General features: G+C 39.6%; 2 protein-coding genes across 3 annotated transcripts in view; both read left to right on the top strand.

The window, feature by feature from the left end:
- Positions 1 to 15,281, top strand: part of LPCAT2 (lysophosphatidylcholine acyltransferase 2) — a 30,893-nt gene extending 15,612 nt beyond the window's left edge. Inside the window, exons 9-14 of one of the 2 annotated variants that reach the window (XM_039721410.1) lie at positions 2,954 to 3,036; positions 3,566 to 3,691; positions 4,776 to 4,929; positions 11,460 to 11,558; positions 13,251 to 13,392; positions 13,664 to 15,281. In XM_039721410.1, coding sequence (XP_039577344.1) covers positions 2,954 to 3,036; positions 3,566 to 3,691; positions 4,776 to 4,929; positions 11,460 to 11,558; positions 13,251 to 13,392; positions 13,664 to 13,908 — 849 coding nt within the window. In that variant the 3' untranslated portion in view covers positions 13,909 to 15,281. Of the gene's footprint in view, positions 1 to 2,953; positions 3,037 to 3,565; positions 3,692 to 4,775; positions 4,930 to 11,459; positions 11,559 to 12,127; positions 12,510 to 13,250; positions 13,393 to 13,663 lie in introns of those variants that run through there. The other variant, XM_039721411.1, reaches the window with a different exon arrangement.
- CAPNS2 (calpain small subunit 2) lies at positions 5,063 to 8,649 on the top strand. Its single transcript, XM_039721412.1, has one exon. The coding sequence runs from the start codon at positions 6,454 to 6,456 to the stop codon at positions 7,207 to 7,209; it is 756 nt and encodes a 251-aa protein (XP_039577346.1). The 5' UTR covers positions 5,063 to 6,453; the 3' UTR covers positions 7,210 to 8,649.
- Positions 15,282 to 15,628: the final 347 nt, after the last annotated feature.

Raw genomic sequence — 15,628 nt, 5'->3', positions numbered from 1 at the left:
TATCATTCTGATGAGTTTTTGAGACAGGTGCCAGAAATGTCTTTATTTTTAGAGAACTATAAAATCATTGTTAAGTATCACTACATGAATTCTACTGATGTTAAAACTAAAAATTAACGTTCTGTCAAAGGTAACAGCTTCTTTTTCCCACCTCCCCATTTCTCTGAGCCCTTCAAAGTAGCTTTGTCTTCCTCACCATCACCCCAGACTGGGCTCTCATAGATTTCTACAATTCACAGCTCATTCAAGTACTTGTGCTGAGCCTCGTGTAAGGACCCAGTTTCCCTGATCATTAAATGCACTGCACAGCACAGGGACAGATGAATGACAACTGAAACAACATCCACACTTCTCATGTGAGCACCCACACTCTAACTGCTCCCTGTCAAAGAGGAAACTTTCAAAACACATTCCTGACCAGACCACAGAGGATTGTCAGTGTGCACTAAGTTGGTTTAGGAGCCTGAGGAAGGGGAGAAAATGACACATTTTGCTGTTTATTTCCAAAACACAGGATTTAACAGAGTCCAAAGCTTTGTGAATATAAGCGGTGTTGTTGCTGCTGACAATTGTCAATCTACTCTGTGTTGTGGAAAGGTGGCATTCATTTTAAGGGTATAATGTATGCCATATAGTGCATGCATTAGACACATATTTGTAGAGGATGTAATCAAGAAATAATTCTCCTAATAATTTTGTTCAGTGGGGCATAGCTATGTGATTTATATACATGGGAGAAAGAAACAATTAATGCAGCCCTTCCAACAGAAGGAAGAGTATAATTTTCCCTACTTTGGAACAGAACTCAAACTTGTTTTTTTAAAAACTAAATTTCATGTTCCATGAGATGAAACTGAAACATGAAAAAATTTGCAGCTTTCTCAGCAGCATGTGTCCCTAAAATGAAACTAATTTCTTACACCAGTGCAAAAACCTTTCAGTTTCTAATAAGAGAAGGGACACATTTTCCTGTGAAAGGAGGGAATCCAGCTACTCCTTTTAAGAGTGGAAATTTCTGTTGCTGTCCCATGTTGTGAGCAAGTAGCCTCTCCACTCCCACCACTCTTGCAGTGCCTCTCCTTGCTGTGCAGGAGCTGCAGGGCTGTGTGCCCATGTCCAGTCCAGCTCTAACACACTGGGATGCTGCACATGAAACTGAACCTGGCAGTGAGTTTTAGGGCTGCCAAAAATACAGCGATTGGCAAATTCTGTAAGAAGAGAGACTAGGTCCCAAGCAGATCAGAGCAATATTTTTGCTATTGAAAGAGGTGTGAAGAATTTTCTTACAGGACTGAATTTGACTGGGAAGATGTACATGCCACTCTCCAGCAGATAGCAGCTGAAGTGTGACATCATGCAGCCACTGCAGAAGGTCAACCAAATTCTTGCTCCTCAGCTGTTGTTTCTGGCAAACAGGTTCTATGAATAATTGTAGGGGAATTTTTTGAAGGGGGTGAAGGTGGTGTTTAAGCTGCCAGGAATTTACATTGCTCTGTGAGCAAGACCTCAGCCTCAAGTGAGGTAATGACCACATTCAAAACCATGACCATGTTTGCGTAGATAAACCCGGAGTTATGACTTCATCTCACCCATCAGAGGTTTCTGTGTCCTGTGTGCCTGTGCTTTTTCAGTTTAAGAGTTATCTGACTTCTGAAGGGGTGTTGTAATAACCAGGGACCTATTTCAGACCTTGAACAAAGCTAGGAACTGCTTACAAAAGGAATGAAATCTCAAATATTCCTGTGAACAGTTGGACCTCCCTCTCCTCTCCTCTCCTTACAGGGGAGACAACTTTTAATTATAAACAGAAAAATTTTATGGTTATTTGACAGATAACCAATTCCATAAACTCATTGGTTTTAATCATAAAGAGAAAGCATTCCTTAAAAACAAACTTTAAATGGCTGTTCAGGACAAACTGTGTTTATATGGGACAGTTAGCGCTATAGTAATGCACCACCAGCAACTGCAGTATAACTAACTAAAGCAACATACCGGCACATGATTAACAACTTTCTTCCAATGAACTATGAGCAGCACCTTATTTTGGAATCTTTGTGTTCTAGGAATTAAGGTTAGGGTGCAGAGCAGCAGAACTCAGATAAATGATAACCATAGCTGGGAAAAGGCACAGTAAACAGAACTGTGAGCAAACACTGTAGACTGAAGTAGGAAGAGCAAAGCACTCCTCTGCACACACCACTTTGCAAACAGGTGCTGGTTCATGCCACAATAGATAATAGTTCATCCAGAAGCTAATTTGGTGAAAAGGTACTTCCAAGTTTTTACATATTAATAGTGAACCCTCAGTAGTAAACATGTTTCCATTTAGATAGCTGGGGTGTTTCCTAGGTGTGGTCAGAGAGGGGGTTGTTGGGATTTTTTACCTTCTGCTTGCAGTTCTGAATTGTATCCAGTTAGTGTACTACTTACAGCTCAGAACTGTGATTCCTTAATGTTTTTGTCAGGAGGGAAAAGTGTACGGGAAACTTACCAGTCACATGCTGACAGATACACGGTATGACATGGGACTGCAGTGTGTGTTTAAAAACATTAAAACTCTCACACACAATAGTCTAATATATAACATCACTTTAAAAGGATCTTTGAAAAGAAGTGTGCAGTATTTCAAGCTCACATTCTTACCAGTGCAGCATTTAATCTTCTAACTAAGTATGTACTTATTACACTTTCCTTCTTTGGAGGGTTGATTTTACATATTAAAGACGCTTCTACCAATCCTTGAGAGTTTTGCAGTAAATCTCATTTGTGTGGGGAGGGCAGGAGAGCCTGAGCAGTTTCTGAGGTGGCTGAGACCTCTAGTGCCCAGTCCTTTCATTGCATGGCTGATGTTTTTCTCCTGTTCTCGCACACTCAAACAAACATAAGAAATTGCTCGTGTTCCTGATGAAGTGGTAACTGCTGAATTGATTGGATAACTCATCCCTTTCAGTTTCTGCCTGTTCATGTTCCTACTGAGGAAGAAAAGAATGATCCAATTCTTTTTGCCAACAGAGTCAGACAAACCATGGCAAAGTAAGTAACTGATCATCAATAAAACCTGAGAACTGTTCTTTTATTTTTATTAGCAATTCCACATATAGCCTAACCATAAAGTACAATTTGATCAAGTCCTGGGTACTATACATAGGAATTGCTCTAGATTTTCACTAAGAGGTGTCAAAATCCTGTACTAGATTACCCTGATTGCTTTCACATGGAACATAAAAAAGGTATACATTGGAACACAGTATGTTCAATTCATAGAACATTTGAATAAATGATCTCTCCTTGCTTGGCAAGGAGAATGGGTGGTGGTTTGTTCTCCAGCATTACTGGGCTGCATTTACAAGACTGTAAATCTTAAAACCTCATGGTGCTGCCATAACATAGTTTCATGGTGTGGTTTCACAGTTTCATGAAATGGTGTATATTGCTTTGTCTAATTGCAGCAGTGCAAGAATGAATTACCATTTGTTTCACATATCAGAGAAGGGAAATCGTCTACAAAAAGTTATTTTCATATATAAGAAATTTATTTTGCTTTTCCTTAATTTTATTTCAGTGCTTTGAATGTGCCAGTCACTGATCACACTTTTGAAGATTGCAGGCTGATGATTTCAGCAGGGCAGTTGACTTTACCCATGGAAGCTGGGCTGGTGGAGTTCACCAAAATTAGCAAGAAACTCAAGTAAGGGAAGTTTTAGTAGTAGAAGTTTATGGTAGCATAATTACTAAAGTGCTGCAGGTATTGATGGCCATCTGCCAAAGGTTAAATAACCAGACTACAGACTTGGCCATGTGTAACATAGTGTATTTAAGCATACAATTTACATAAATTACTGGGAAATCAGAGATGAGGAAAATCCCAGTAAGGACTAATCCCGAGTAATTTTTGTAACCAGCATTGCCAGACAAAAGATTGTTCTCACCAAAGGGTGAAAAAAGTAGAGCAGTAGTCCATGGTAATCTTGGTGGAAATTTAAATTGCTTTAGTGGTGAGGTACTGGCAGCTTATGGCAGGAAGTAAAAAACCTTCTTTCCAGCCTGAAACTTCAGCTTACTGTTCTTAGTTTTACTGTGCAGCCATGTGTCACTAGTGATGTCAGTTTTTTCTGTCTAGATACAGTGGAATTTGAGAACTGAGCCATGTAACCATACTCCATCAAATAACCTGGCATGGCTGTGGTGAAATCTGAATGTGTCCAATAAATCTTGACTTATTGTTAAGTGCTATATATCCATTTATAGAATTCCATCTGGAACAGTTACATGGCAATCCTAATTATTCTTACTGAGGTGCAGTGGTGTATTGTGCAGAGATCTGGCAGTTCTGAGGCTCTGGCAATACTGGTGTTTGGGTAGAGATCTTGCTAACAGAGCTGAGACCTGCTCTCTCTGTCAAGGAAATACTTAGCCTAGAGCATGATACAGCAAAATACTGCTACACTTGAATTTATGGTAATGAAAAGCTCTCTGCTGGAGCATCCTAGTAATTGGACAGACAATTCTAGGTTTGGGAAGTTATTCTGTGTAAGTCTGACATACCCAAGCATAGAACTGCCTGATTTTAATATTAATAACCAGAGAGGAGCAGTCCTTAATTACTGATTTAAAGTAAAATATCTGGTCTGAAGTACAGCATTAGAAATGCTGTACACACATGCCCTGTTTGGCAGTTTTTCATCTTTGAGCACTGTAATAACTCCTACTAAAATTCCATCTGTCCGAGAACTGCTGTATAGAAATATCTCCTCTCCCTCATGTTTGCATAGCCTAAAATGGAATCATATCAGAGAGCAGTTGGATACTTTTGCTGCTATTGCAAGTGCTTCCAAAGGGGGAAGAATTGGAATTGAGGAGTTTGCTGAGTACTTGAAGCTACCTATTTCAGATGTCCTCAAAGAGCTGTTTCTACTTTTTGACAGGGTGAGTAATTGGTTAACTGACTTTTTGACAATATTTTGTTAGAAATCATGTCCCAAAAGGATATTTATTATAATTCATTATGTCCAGCTTAATAAATGCTTCTTGGTTAACAGTTTCTGTAAGCAAGGTAGGTGACTCTTACAGTTTTTTTCATAAGTTTCAGTGGAGAAAATATTCATTAGTTTCTGCCTTGTGAGAGATGGCAGCCATCCCTTGGACCAAGTTGCTGCACCAGTATCAGACAATAATCTTCATGCTGGTAGTAGCTGAATATTTTCTTGGGCCAACTGCAGATTTTGATCTTATGTACATTTTGATAGCTTAGTTAGCTGTTGTAATTAATTAGATAATTTAAGGCAGAGTGAAGCTAACTGGAGTGTTAACTGGAACACTGGAGTGTTCCTGCTGTGCTTGTGAAGGGTGCTGTTAGATTTTACAGGGACTCCTCTTGCTTCTCTCCACCAGGAAAGGAGGTTGTGTGTTAACATGATCACTTAGGCTTTACCCCTACTCAGTGCTAATCTCTCCAATTTCCTACTTCTCTCTGAGAATGACAAAAATGGCTGCATTTCTGTCTATACCGAAAGCATCAATGACTAGAGCAGAGATAGAATTAATCTTACTTCTAGGCCTCCACATGTGCTCCAGTGCACACCGCCTGTTGTCCTGCAAGTGCCTGTGGACTGGAGGTTTTCTCTTACCGTAAGAGCTTTCCCAACTCACCATCACTCTTCCTGATCAGTTAGCCTTAGCAGTACACCTGTCCTTGGGAGGCCATGGTATATGCTCATTAAAACTGTTTCAGGATTTTTCCACATAAAAGTTTTTACAAGCTCTAAAAGAGTCAGATGTATTTCCTGAACTGCTGAATGCCTTGAAGCTCTAGCAGTCCTAGGTACATCAGGCCTTTGTCATTCTTGCCTCCTCATCTTGGACCATTGGCTCCTGAGGCATGTAGTCTGAGTCCTGAAGCACAGTACCTGCATCAGAAATGTGCAGTGGCAACCAGAGTAATTAAGGGCAATCATACTCTTTCACTTTCTTTATATGGTGCAACATCAGTGACCAGAACTAACAAAGTAATTCTCAATTCTCTAAAATTCTGAGGGAATAAAAGATTATGACAACAAAGAAGTGCAAGGCTGCATTCACCTTTAAGGAGATGAGCACAACTGAGGAACAATCATGCTCATCTAACAGGGCTGGTTTCAAATTGCTTCAGATATGAGCACAAGCATTCTGAGACTTCTGCTTTGTGGGTTTCAACCTCATTATTTTTTTCTCTAAAATGATTTCTCAAATCACATAAACATAACAATGCAAAGAAGAAAAGAAATAGGGGCGTATCAACACCTGACAGAAACTAGTGAGACGTAACTGGGAGCCAGAAACATGCACAGACATGGTGAAGTCTAAGCATGCAGATAAGCTGTGTTTTGCCCACACCCACGTCAGACACAAAACAGCTTCAGAGAGCTACAGAACACTGGATCTCCACGTAACTCACTTCAGAAAATCTTCACAATGTTCCTTGCTAAAGCTTTGCTGAGTGGAGCAAGTGGAGGAAGTAGTAGTAGTCGTGGAGGAAGCCTTGCACGTGGCCTTGGAGGGCTCCTGACAGGAGGTGGAGGTGCAGGGAATATTGGAGGACTTGTTGGAGGTCTCGTCAACCTTATAAGTGAAGCGGCAGCTCAGTATAATCCAGAGCCACCTCCGCCTCCTCGCAATCATTTTACAAATGTGGAAGCTCAGGAGAGTGATGAGATCAGACAATTTCGTCGCCTGTTTGCCCAGCTGGCTGGAGATGATATGGAAGTGTGTGCCACCGAGCTAAGGGACATCCTGAACAAAGTCCTTTCCAGACACCAAGACCTGAAGGCGGATGGCTTCAGCTTGGACACCTGCCGTAGCATGGTCGCCGTCATGGACAGCGACACAAGTGGCAAGCTGGGCTTTGAGGAGTTCAAGTACCTGTGGAACAACATCAAGAAGTGGCAGTATGTGTACAAGCAGTTCGATGCTGGCCAGTCAGGCACTGTTGGGAGAGCCCAGCTGCCCAGCGCCCTGAGGGCTGCGGGGTTCCAGCTGAACGAGCAGCTGTGCCGGGTGGTCGTGCGCAGGTACGCCGCCGAGGACGGCAGCATGGATTTCAACAGCTTCATCAGCTGCCTGGTGCGCCTGGACAGCATGTTCCGGGCCTTCAAGTCCCTGGACCAAGATGGAAGTGGGCACGTCAGAGTGACCATTGAGGACTGGCTGCAGCTGACCATGTATTCTTGAAGTGTTTGTGTGGCAGATACACCTGGAGGACCACACTGCTCTGCTGCACAGCTGTGGTCTTGGCCTTTAGTCTTTCTAAGGCAGATGTAGATAGCAGTAGATGGCTCAGCTTCCAGTGTAGTGATTCTTCTTGTGCATGCATTAGTCTGCTTTTCTGAGGGGTTTGTGTAGGTTGTTGATCGGGCAGTTGCATAAGTTCAGAAAATCCTAGATTCTAAGGTTAGGGAATATATTGGAAAGATCAGAGCTTAGTTAGTTTTTCATGTAAAGTGGCTTGTATATGAGTATAACTATTACATAAAAAAGCTGCTAAGTTTGGTGCTGATGTTGCTGTTCTGGTTTGTCAGCAGTCACTAAGCTGGAATAAAGGCTGTTTGCCTGAAGGCAGTCACTAGTAGACTCTTGTGCAGTTATTTCTAACAAGGGGAACATTAGAGTTGCAATAACTGTAGTGATCAGTGAACTTACATAATCATTCCATTTCCTTTCTACTTCTGCTTTTTCATGCTTGGCTGCTGAAGCAAAACCTCAGTTTTACTGTCAGTTCTATCTGGTGGCCAGGACAAAATTGAAGACTTACATGAGGCTACTTCTGCAATGATCTCCTTCCTACAGTTCCATGAACTAGTCTTTTCTCTCTTTCCTTCAAGCCTGAACATAGTTATGAAGCAAACAACTTAAAATACTACATTTATATTTAGAGAAACTTGAAATAATTATGCAGTCACATAGCAGACAGAGAGCCAAAGTCAACCTTTGGCTATCTGAGTGAAATTTCATCAGCGTGCAGCATCCCACTCAAGGTAGTTATGCAGTAATGGCTAAGATGTCAACTTCTGAGTAAAAAAATAAAAGGAATAACATGAACTGTCAAAAGTGCCTTTCCTTGAATTAAGGATTACATTGTTGACAAAAACGGCTCTTGCACAAAACAGATTTCTTGGCAAGGCTCTGCTGCTTTAAACGAAAATTGTCTTGGGTGTGTGGGAGCTGGCTGGAATGTGAAAAGAGGAGTTAAATTGGCAGCCTGGCACTAGAGGCAGTCTCCAGATGTGACTCATAGAGGAATACCACACAATACCTGCAGGCCATCTACATGTTAATGGGGTGCTGTGGTGTAGTTTGGTTTGGTCTGTAACTTTCCATAGCTTCGATTTCTAAATCTTGCACTTACACTTTGCAAACAGTATTTTTCAAATTGATGAGCTATCCTCCCTGGTATACTTGCAGAAACCTTTTACTTGAAACTAACTTATAATTTGTGCCCAGATTTTTTTCCTCCTGCACTTTGTTTAATAGCAAACAGAAAAATATTCATACTATCCCAGATAAAAGAGGCCAGTTCCTTCCTCATGGCATTCAGCCTCCTCCCAGTTCTTCAGTGGAAAAGCACTCAGTTATCCATTATGCCATGTAGTGCCATTTGGGCTCTGAGTAACTGGAAAGTGAGCAGGAGGTAAAGTGATAACCTCCTCTAAAGTATTGATGCAGTAGTACTTTAAGCTTTATACTGCATCTGGCTTGCAGTCCCTGTGCAAATCTAAATATACTATGGTAGTGCAACTTTCTTGTTTTCCAAAGTCTAAGATTTAGTGTATTATATAAGAAAACAACAATAAAACCCCAGTTACCACAGCATGCTATAGGGAAAATAGTAGCAGAAAGTTGGCTTCCTTAAGGAAAACAAGAGTTGTTAAGGTTACATTATGTTTTTGATTGTGTAGCATAACTGCAAATATTATTTGTAGCATATTTGTAGCATAACCAAATTCTGTTTTACCATTTAGAGAACTGGAGCTTAGCTCACACATTGCTTCCTTAAAATATTCTTGGATACATAGGCTGCAAACACAGTTAGGTATGCATGGAAAGACAATTGCAAGTGCTTTTTGCTGTGGTGTTACACAAGCACTTCAAGTTTTCCTGTATTTTCAGTTTAACTTCCATTTCTTTTCCCAGGCAGCAACCCCATCATTTCTCCTTAACCAGAATGCCAGAGCATTTGGAAGTTAGCCAGCATCCTAGAGTTTTGTAGAACTAGTCACAACATGATCTTGCAAGCATAGTAACTTTATTTTCTACTGAAATGGCTGGGGTTCTTTCTATCAGACTGCACTCAGTTTTGATTACTGAGTTTTCACACTTTAACGAAAATAATATGACCTTTATTTTGTCTTTTTTCTTGTCATATTTCCATGTGCCACAACTGTGTTAACTTCTTTCAGAAGTTGTTGTTTTTCATTAAATTATTTTAAAGTTTACTTCCCAATTCTTTTACTGTGATAAATATTCTTAACTTTGAAAATAAATTTTCAAAATATTCTAATCACTTCAAACAATCCTTTTCTAAGAATACAGTCTGCAAAACTATCCAAAAATAATATTCTCTGGAACTTTGAACAGTTATTATCTGCACTCTTGCTTCAGTTGTTTTTAGACTTTATGTTTGTAATGCTACGCTTTAAAACTAGGTCTGAGAATGACAATGTGAAGAAAATGCTGAAAGTCAAACTCTGCATCACAATGAGAACACAGATTTGCAAATAAAACAATGTGTATGAGACAACTTTGTCCTTTTCTAATGATTAAAAACTGACAAAAGTTATAACCCTTAGACATCCATGAAAGTAACTTAAAAGTTCATATCTTATTCATATCTTTGCTCAAAAGTTTACCTGAAATTCACAGGTTTCTGAAGTACAAGATGTTCAAAGTCAATCAAAAGATCAATCAAAAGGATCAGTTAGACCATCAATATAAATAATACAGCAGTTGTCTATGCAAAAGAGACCTGCATTGGTTTTGAATGCTAAATAAAATTATATCTTAGAAGATTTAAATCCTGCAAAATGTATAGCTTGATGATGAGAGGTTAATAATACTGATTTCATTATATTATTACACATATTTTGTTAATCAAGAACTGTCTCAAAATCTAAATTCAATTGCTAAAATCCCTGTTTCATAGCACCCAAAATTTTCAAACCACTCTACAGAGCAGCCTTAGTATTCTCCCCTGACATATTGCACTGTTCAGCAGCAGAAGACCAAGAGCAGAAAGGTTTAGGTTGGTATGCTCAAGGGGACATTAGAAGTTGGTAGGAGAGCCGGAAATAGAATCTGGTCTGGTCCTTTGCTGCAGATTTACCCAGCTGACCACCCCTCTCTCACTTGGCTGAAAAAGTTTTGTGTTGCTCTCATACATACTTCTTAAGAAAATGTTTTTCTTGTTGAAATGCAAAACACTTCATCCACAAAGGGAACTTTGCTTTACACTTCAGTTTGCTTTTAAAATGTTTTTGATGAATGCCGTTACTGTGAATTCAAAACAATGTATTCTTGTCTATTTGTCATCTCTGTTATGCTGTCATTACCTGCTCTGTGTCCCACCATCTAAGGTTTGCAGATGGCTTTTGCCCAGACAGATGTTTCCCAAAACACTCAAGAAACTTCCAGTAAAGTGACAGAAACATTACTGATATAAGCATAGATTTCATCAGGCATCTGCCATTCTCCTTATCTGAAAATATAATGCATCTTACAGAGAATTAATCACAAATCCCATCAAAGCAAGCTTCAAAAGTTTTGTTGATGTAGCTTTGTAGTTAACACATTGAAATGTTTGTTCAGATCAGAACTGGAATTATTACAGAGGCTGTTCCAATGAATTCCTTGTCTTTCTGGCTTAAAAGGTGGGACAGTGCAGTGGCTTCCAAATAGCATGTAGGGCAGTGCATAGGCTTCAGAGGAAAGCTTAAGATAAACCAGGTAGATTTAGTTGTCCTTTCACTGACATATATTTTATTGCTGAAGGTTCAGACTCTAAGCAGCATCCTTACTCTTGGCCTGTTGATTCTGGGTTGTGTTGCGTTGGTCTCTGAACTTCATCAAGTGCCAGTGCTGCATGCACTGCTACAGTTACCTCAAACGTGGATTCCAGTTATTCTCAGAGCCTTCCTGAAGGCCGTGTGCTAAAGAAGAACTTTAAGTTGTTTTAAATCTTTTTTGTGTTTTGTTTGTTCATAAAATAGAAATCCATACCCATTTTGTAGCCATTGAAAACATGTATATTGCTACTCCAGCCTTAGCATTACAGATTTAGTGAGCTCTTAGGTTTTTTCCCAGGAAGAACAAAAACCTCTAGTATTGTAAAATGTCTTAGTGCATGTGTTGTGTTTGATTCACAGAAGAGCTTTTAAAGTGATTTTTGGTATTAACTATAACTACTGCCATGCATGTTTGGGTTACAGAATGGAGATGGCAGCATCGACTTCAGAGAGTATGTAATTGGTTTGTCTATTCTTTGTAACCCAGCCAACACTGAGGAGACGATTCGGATGGCATTTAAGGTAAGTTCCATTTAGTGTAAATCTACAAACCTGACAAATCAAGACTGACTGTAAGTCTGTTAGCTTTCAAATCATAAGTTTATAGCTTCAATCTGTTATGCAAATGTGAGTAATTCTCTTAAACCAATTGACATTTAGAGTGTGAAAGGGAGGGGAAGAATTGCAGGCATCATAGAGAAGGGTTTCAAAAGCCATCTGAAGGCACTAATGAATATGTAACTTGGCAGGCTAACTCCAAAAATGATTCAGCAGCTCTTGTAGTTTTTTTTGCCTGAGGTTTTTTTCTGCTGTGATTCTTCAATGTCACAATAGATGGAGTAATACCCTCTTGTGGGTCAAGCTTCACTAGAGTCATTGTTCTCAACAAAGAGGAAGGAGAAAAAAATTCAAGGGCTGTTAGGACTGGCACATTGAAAACTGGGCTACATCTAAGAGCTGCTGGCTTGTCCTGTGGGCCCTGATAGTACAAGCAGTAAAGGAGCAGTAGCTCCTTTCACATCTCAGGTACATGCAGACAATATGTGACCAGGCATGCCCATGTTGTGAATCCTTGGCTCTTTTTTTAGTAGCTCTTTGACACAGATCCACTTGTTTTACCCATTAGTGTGGTCTTATTAACTCTTTTGAGAAATTAATTGGGATACCACTCATGTTCATTGTAAGCTTCCTAGTACTGATGCATACTTGGGAAGTACCACACAGTTTTTGGCAATCCATTATATCCACTGGCTTCTTTTCAGATAAGCATTAGAGCTTTTCAAGGTGATTTGTTAGTTTTTGGGGATGTTTTATCAGTATAGATTCCTATGAAGAAGCAAGTCTAGCAGCTATTGTTGCTGTTCCATTGTGTTGATCCCTACACTATAATGTTCAGTATGTTAACAGGTGTGCTGATAATAAAATTAATAAAATCAGTAATTTGTTTTAATTTCCAGTTTCAGCACAAAACAACTCATTTAGCTGGTAAAAGCCTGCTTCAGTCTAAAATGGAACTATGGGTTCCTTTTGCTGTTTGTTTTCTGTGCCACTAAATGTCTTTTCTTTCACAATGGCAAAGTGTGCCTGTAGCAAGTATTTAAGAATTACAGCCATCCATCCCTTGTATTTCTCCAGGGGTGATTCATAGCAGATGGTTTCTGTCACTGCACTGGGCAGGATGGGATGATCAATGTACATCAACTGCCTGCATTCCAGGAACCTGCATTCCAAATTCCTTGTTAATTACAATTAATTCCTTAGTGAGTGGTCAATCACATACACTAAAATTTAGGTATGTCAGAGCATAAACTATGAGCGCAAGTTTAATCTGACAGCAGATGTGCTATAACCTAATGAAAATGGAGACTAAAACCTAAGATGTTCCAGTAGAGACTGGCTGAATCCAGTAGACTCTTAGCATAGCTCATGGTGACAATAAACATACATCTTGGTTTATGTTTTATCAGTTTTGTATTATTTTTATCAGTGAACCAGCGCTGTGAGGTTTGTTTGTTTTGGCAGAATTCTATTCCCTGCTATAGCATGAACATTGCTCTGCAGAGTGTCTGCTTAGTCTTATTCCAGGCTCTTCAAATCCCAGGCATTGTTCACAGAGCTGCTGAGTGCTGGAAAGCCACAATGAGTGGCTGATGTGCACAGAGGGTTCATAAGCAAAGTGATGCCAAAGTATTTCTACACATTCTGTCTCTCCAGCTCTTTGACATGGATGAGGATGGCACTATAACAGAAGATGAGTTTTCTTGTATCATTCAGTCAGCACTGAGGCTGCCTGAGCTTGATGTTTCTGTGCTCTTTAAAGAAATAGATACAGATGAAACCGGGAAGCTCTCCTATGGTAAGTTAACGTCCTTTTGTTAGAAAGAATACTCTGATAGTCATATTGGCAGGGACTTCCCTTTTTTAATTCCCTCAAATTCCCTGATGGTTCTCATGCCTTGTTTCTGGGGAGAACTTTTGAAGCAAAGACCTAGATGCTTTGTATGATTCTCTTGGGTTTTCTTAGAGGGAACTAACTGGAGATCAGCTTCAGCGAAAGAAGCAGGCACTGCAGTTTTCTTTTATTCTGTTGCTGCACTACAGTATCTGTGTTTTTTAATGTTTTTCAGAGGAGTTCAAGAACTTTGCACTCAAGCATCCAGAATATGCCTCATTGTTTACTACATATATAGATCTACAGAGACACCAGTCAGGTGTGTTTGAGGAGCAAGACACTGAGCCACCCAAAGGCAAACACAGCCCAGTTAGGAGCACAGCCCTGGTCTCAGAAACAACACCACTTGCAAGAAATAAAGTCTGTCCTCAAGGCAATGAGGAAGATACCTCAAGTACCTCTGACAAAAAGGATGACTGAGAAGAATTAAATAATTCAGCTCTTGAATTTTACAGAATTTTTCCCCCAGCTGTTCATAAGCACAACTGATGTAAATTAGAGATGGAAGTTACAACTTCAAAAATGTTTGGGTTTTTTTTCATATCAGAAGGAGTTACTCCTTTTTAATTGTAAGGGAAAAACCACTGTTCAGTCCTTAATGTCACTATCACAGTACTGGGAATGTTCTTCAGTGTCTTCCAAGTTCATGCTTCCACAAAAGTAACAGGTGTGCTAAGAGGGGTACGAGGCTCCAGCACTGCAGTGACCTCTTGGAATGGAGACTGAGGAGTTCACTTGTCTCAAAACAAGTGGTATTTTTGGCACTGCTCAATTCCTCCAGATTCCCAACATGACTTAAGGGAAAAAAAATTATGCTAGAATGTTATAATGTGCAGTATCTCTCAGCTATTCACAAGTTTCTGAGACACACAAATGAGTTAGAGGAAGCTGAGACTTTAAGATTATGTTTTTTGGTTGTCCTTAGATTGCCCTTAACTGCTTAGGAACCAGAAAGCCTAAGCTTCTGAACAAGACATTCTGGTTCACTGATGTTAACAAAAACCACTTTAGGCCTAAAGGCTGGTGACAGATGGAAATGGCTGCACTTCTAACAACAAAAAACAAATTGGAATTCCAAGATAGCAGCTTGTAATCTGGAGGAAAATGCAGACAGTAACACCTAAAATTAATGGACTATTTCAAAATAAATACCATGTTGTTTACAGTAACAACTGTTCAGGATCACATTGGTAGGGGCATTTCAAGCTTCAGCATATTTTTTTTATTCTTGCAATTATCAACAGAGGAATGTGACCTTGTTCTGCAAAGATTGAAAGGCAAATATGCTGTCAAACCATAGTTCTAGTACTTAGTATCTATCTAAAGCTGTCTCCTAGAAACTGTATTTGCATTACTGTGCCATTGCTCAGTGTTCTTGGGGCTTGGTTCAAAACCAAGCTCTTTCTAGTCAATGATTTGAATATGTTTTGCCTCAGTCCTCTAGTGCATTGGAAATTGGGCCTTTACCTTTTTCCATCCCTTATCTGAATGCACTTTATGCAGTATTTAAAATATATAGCTATTTAGGCAAATACTTCTCAATAAAAACTTAGAAGGGATTAAATGAGAAGATATTTTTGGATTAAAACTGAGATGAGCAAAGCCTAGACTGTCTAGTACCAATAATAACCAACTTTCAGCAGGTTTTCATATATGAAATGGTAACCTCTGCCTCTAAGTTATTGCTTGCAGTCTGGTCGCAAGTTCATTGCCATGTTTTACTTTCTCTGTTTATAATTGTGCCTCTGCTGATGCTTCATGTTCTCAAAATAAATCTATATTTTTTAAAAGACTTTACTTGTACAACTGAGTCTTTTTATTTTTAGTACAGTGGGAAGGGTACTTTGTCTACCTTAAGGGGCTGGGGGGAGCTTCCAGGAAATTATGCTTAACATGTCTTACCTTGGTAAACTCTGCAGCCTGAAGTTGGCATTTTCAGTTCTTTGTATGGTGGCACTTTGCTTTATGGTAGGACTGGAAGAGCGTGACAGGACCAATACTCTTCCAAAGATTTGCTTCTGGTGACTGCCTCGACAAGAGGGATTATGATATAAAGGTCTGCAAATCCATGGAGAGAGAGTGCCATTTTTTAATGGAAAATAAGGCATCACCATTTGCACGTAAAATGAGTGACCTCAAC

Source organism: Passer montanus, unplaced genomic scaffold (assembly GCF_014805655.1).
Source record: "Passer montanus isolate IOZ18808 unplaced genomic scaffold, ASM1480565v1 scaffold45, whole genome shotgun sequence".
In the NCBI taxonomy this organism is placed as follows: domain Eukaryota; kingdom Metazoa; phylum Chordata; class Aves; order Passeriformes; family Passeridae; genus Passer; species Passer montanus.
Note: the sequence above shows the minus strand (reverse complement) of the source record. Positions and strands in the feature narration are given on the sequence as shown.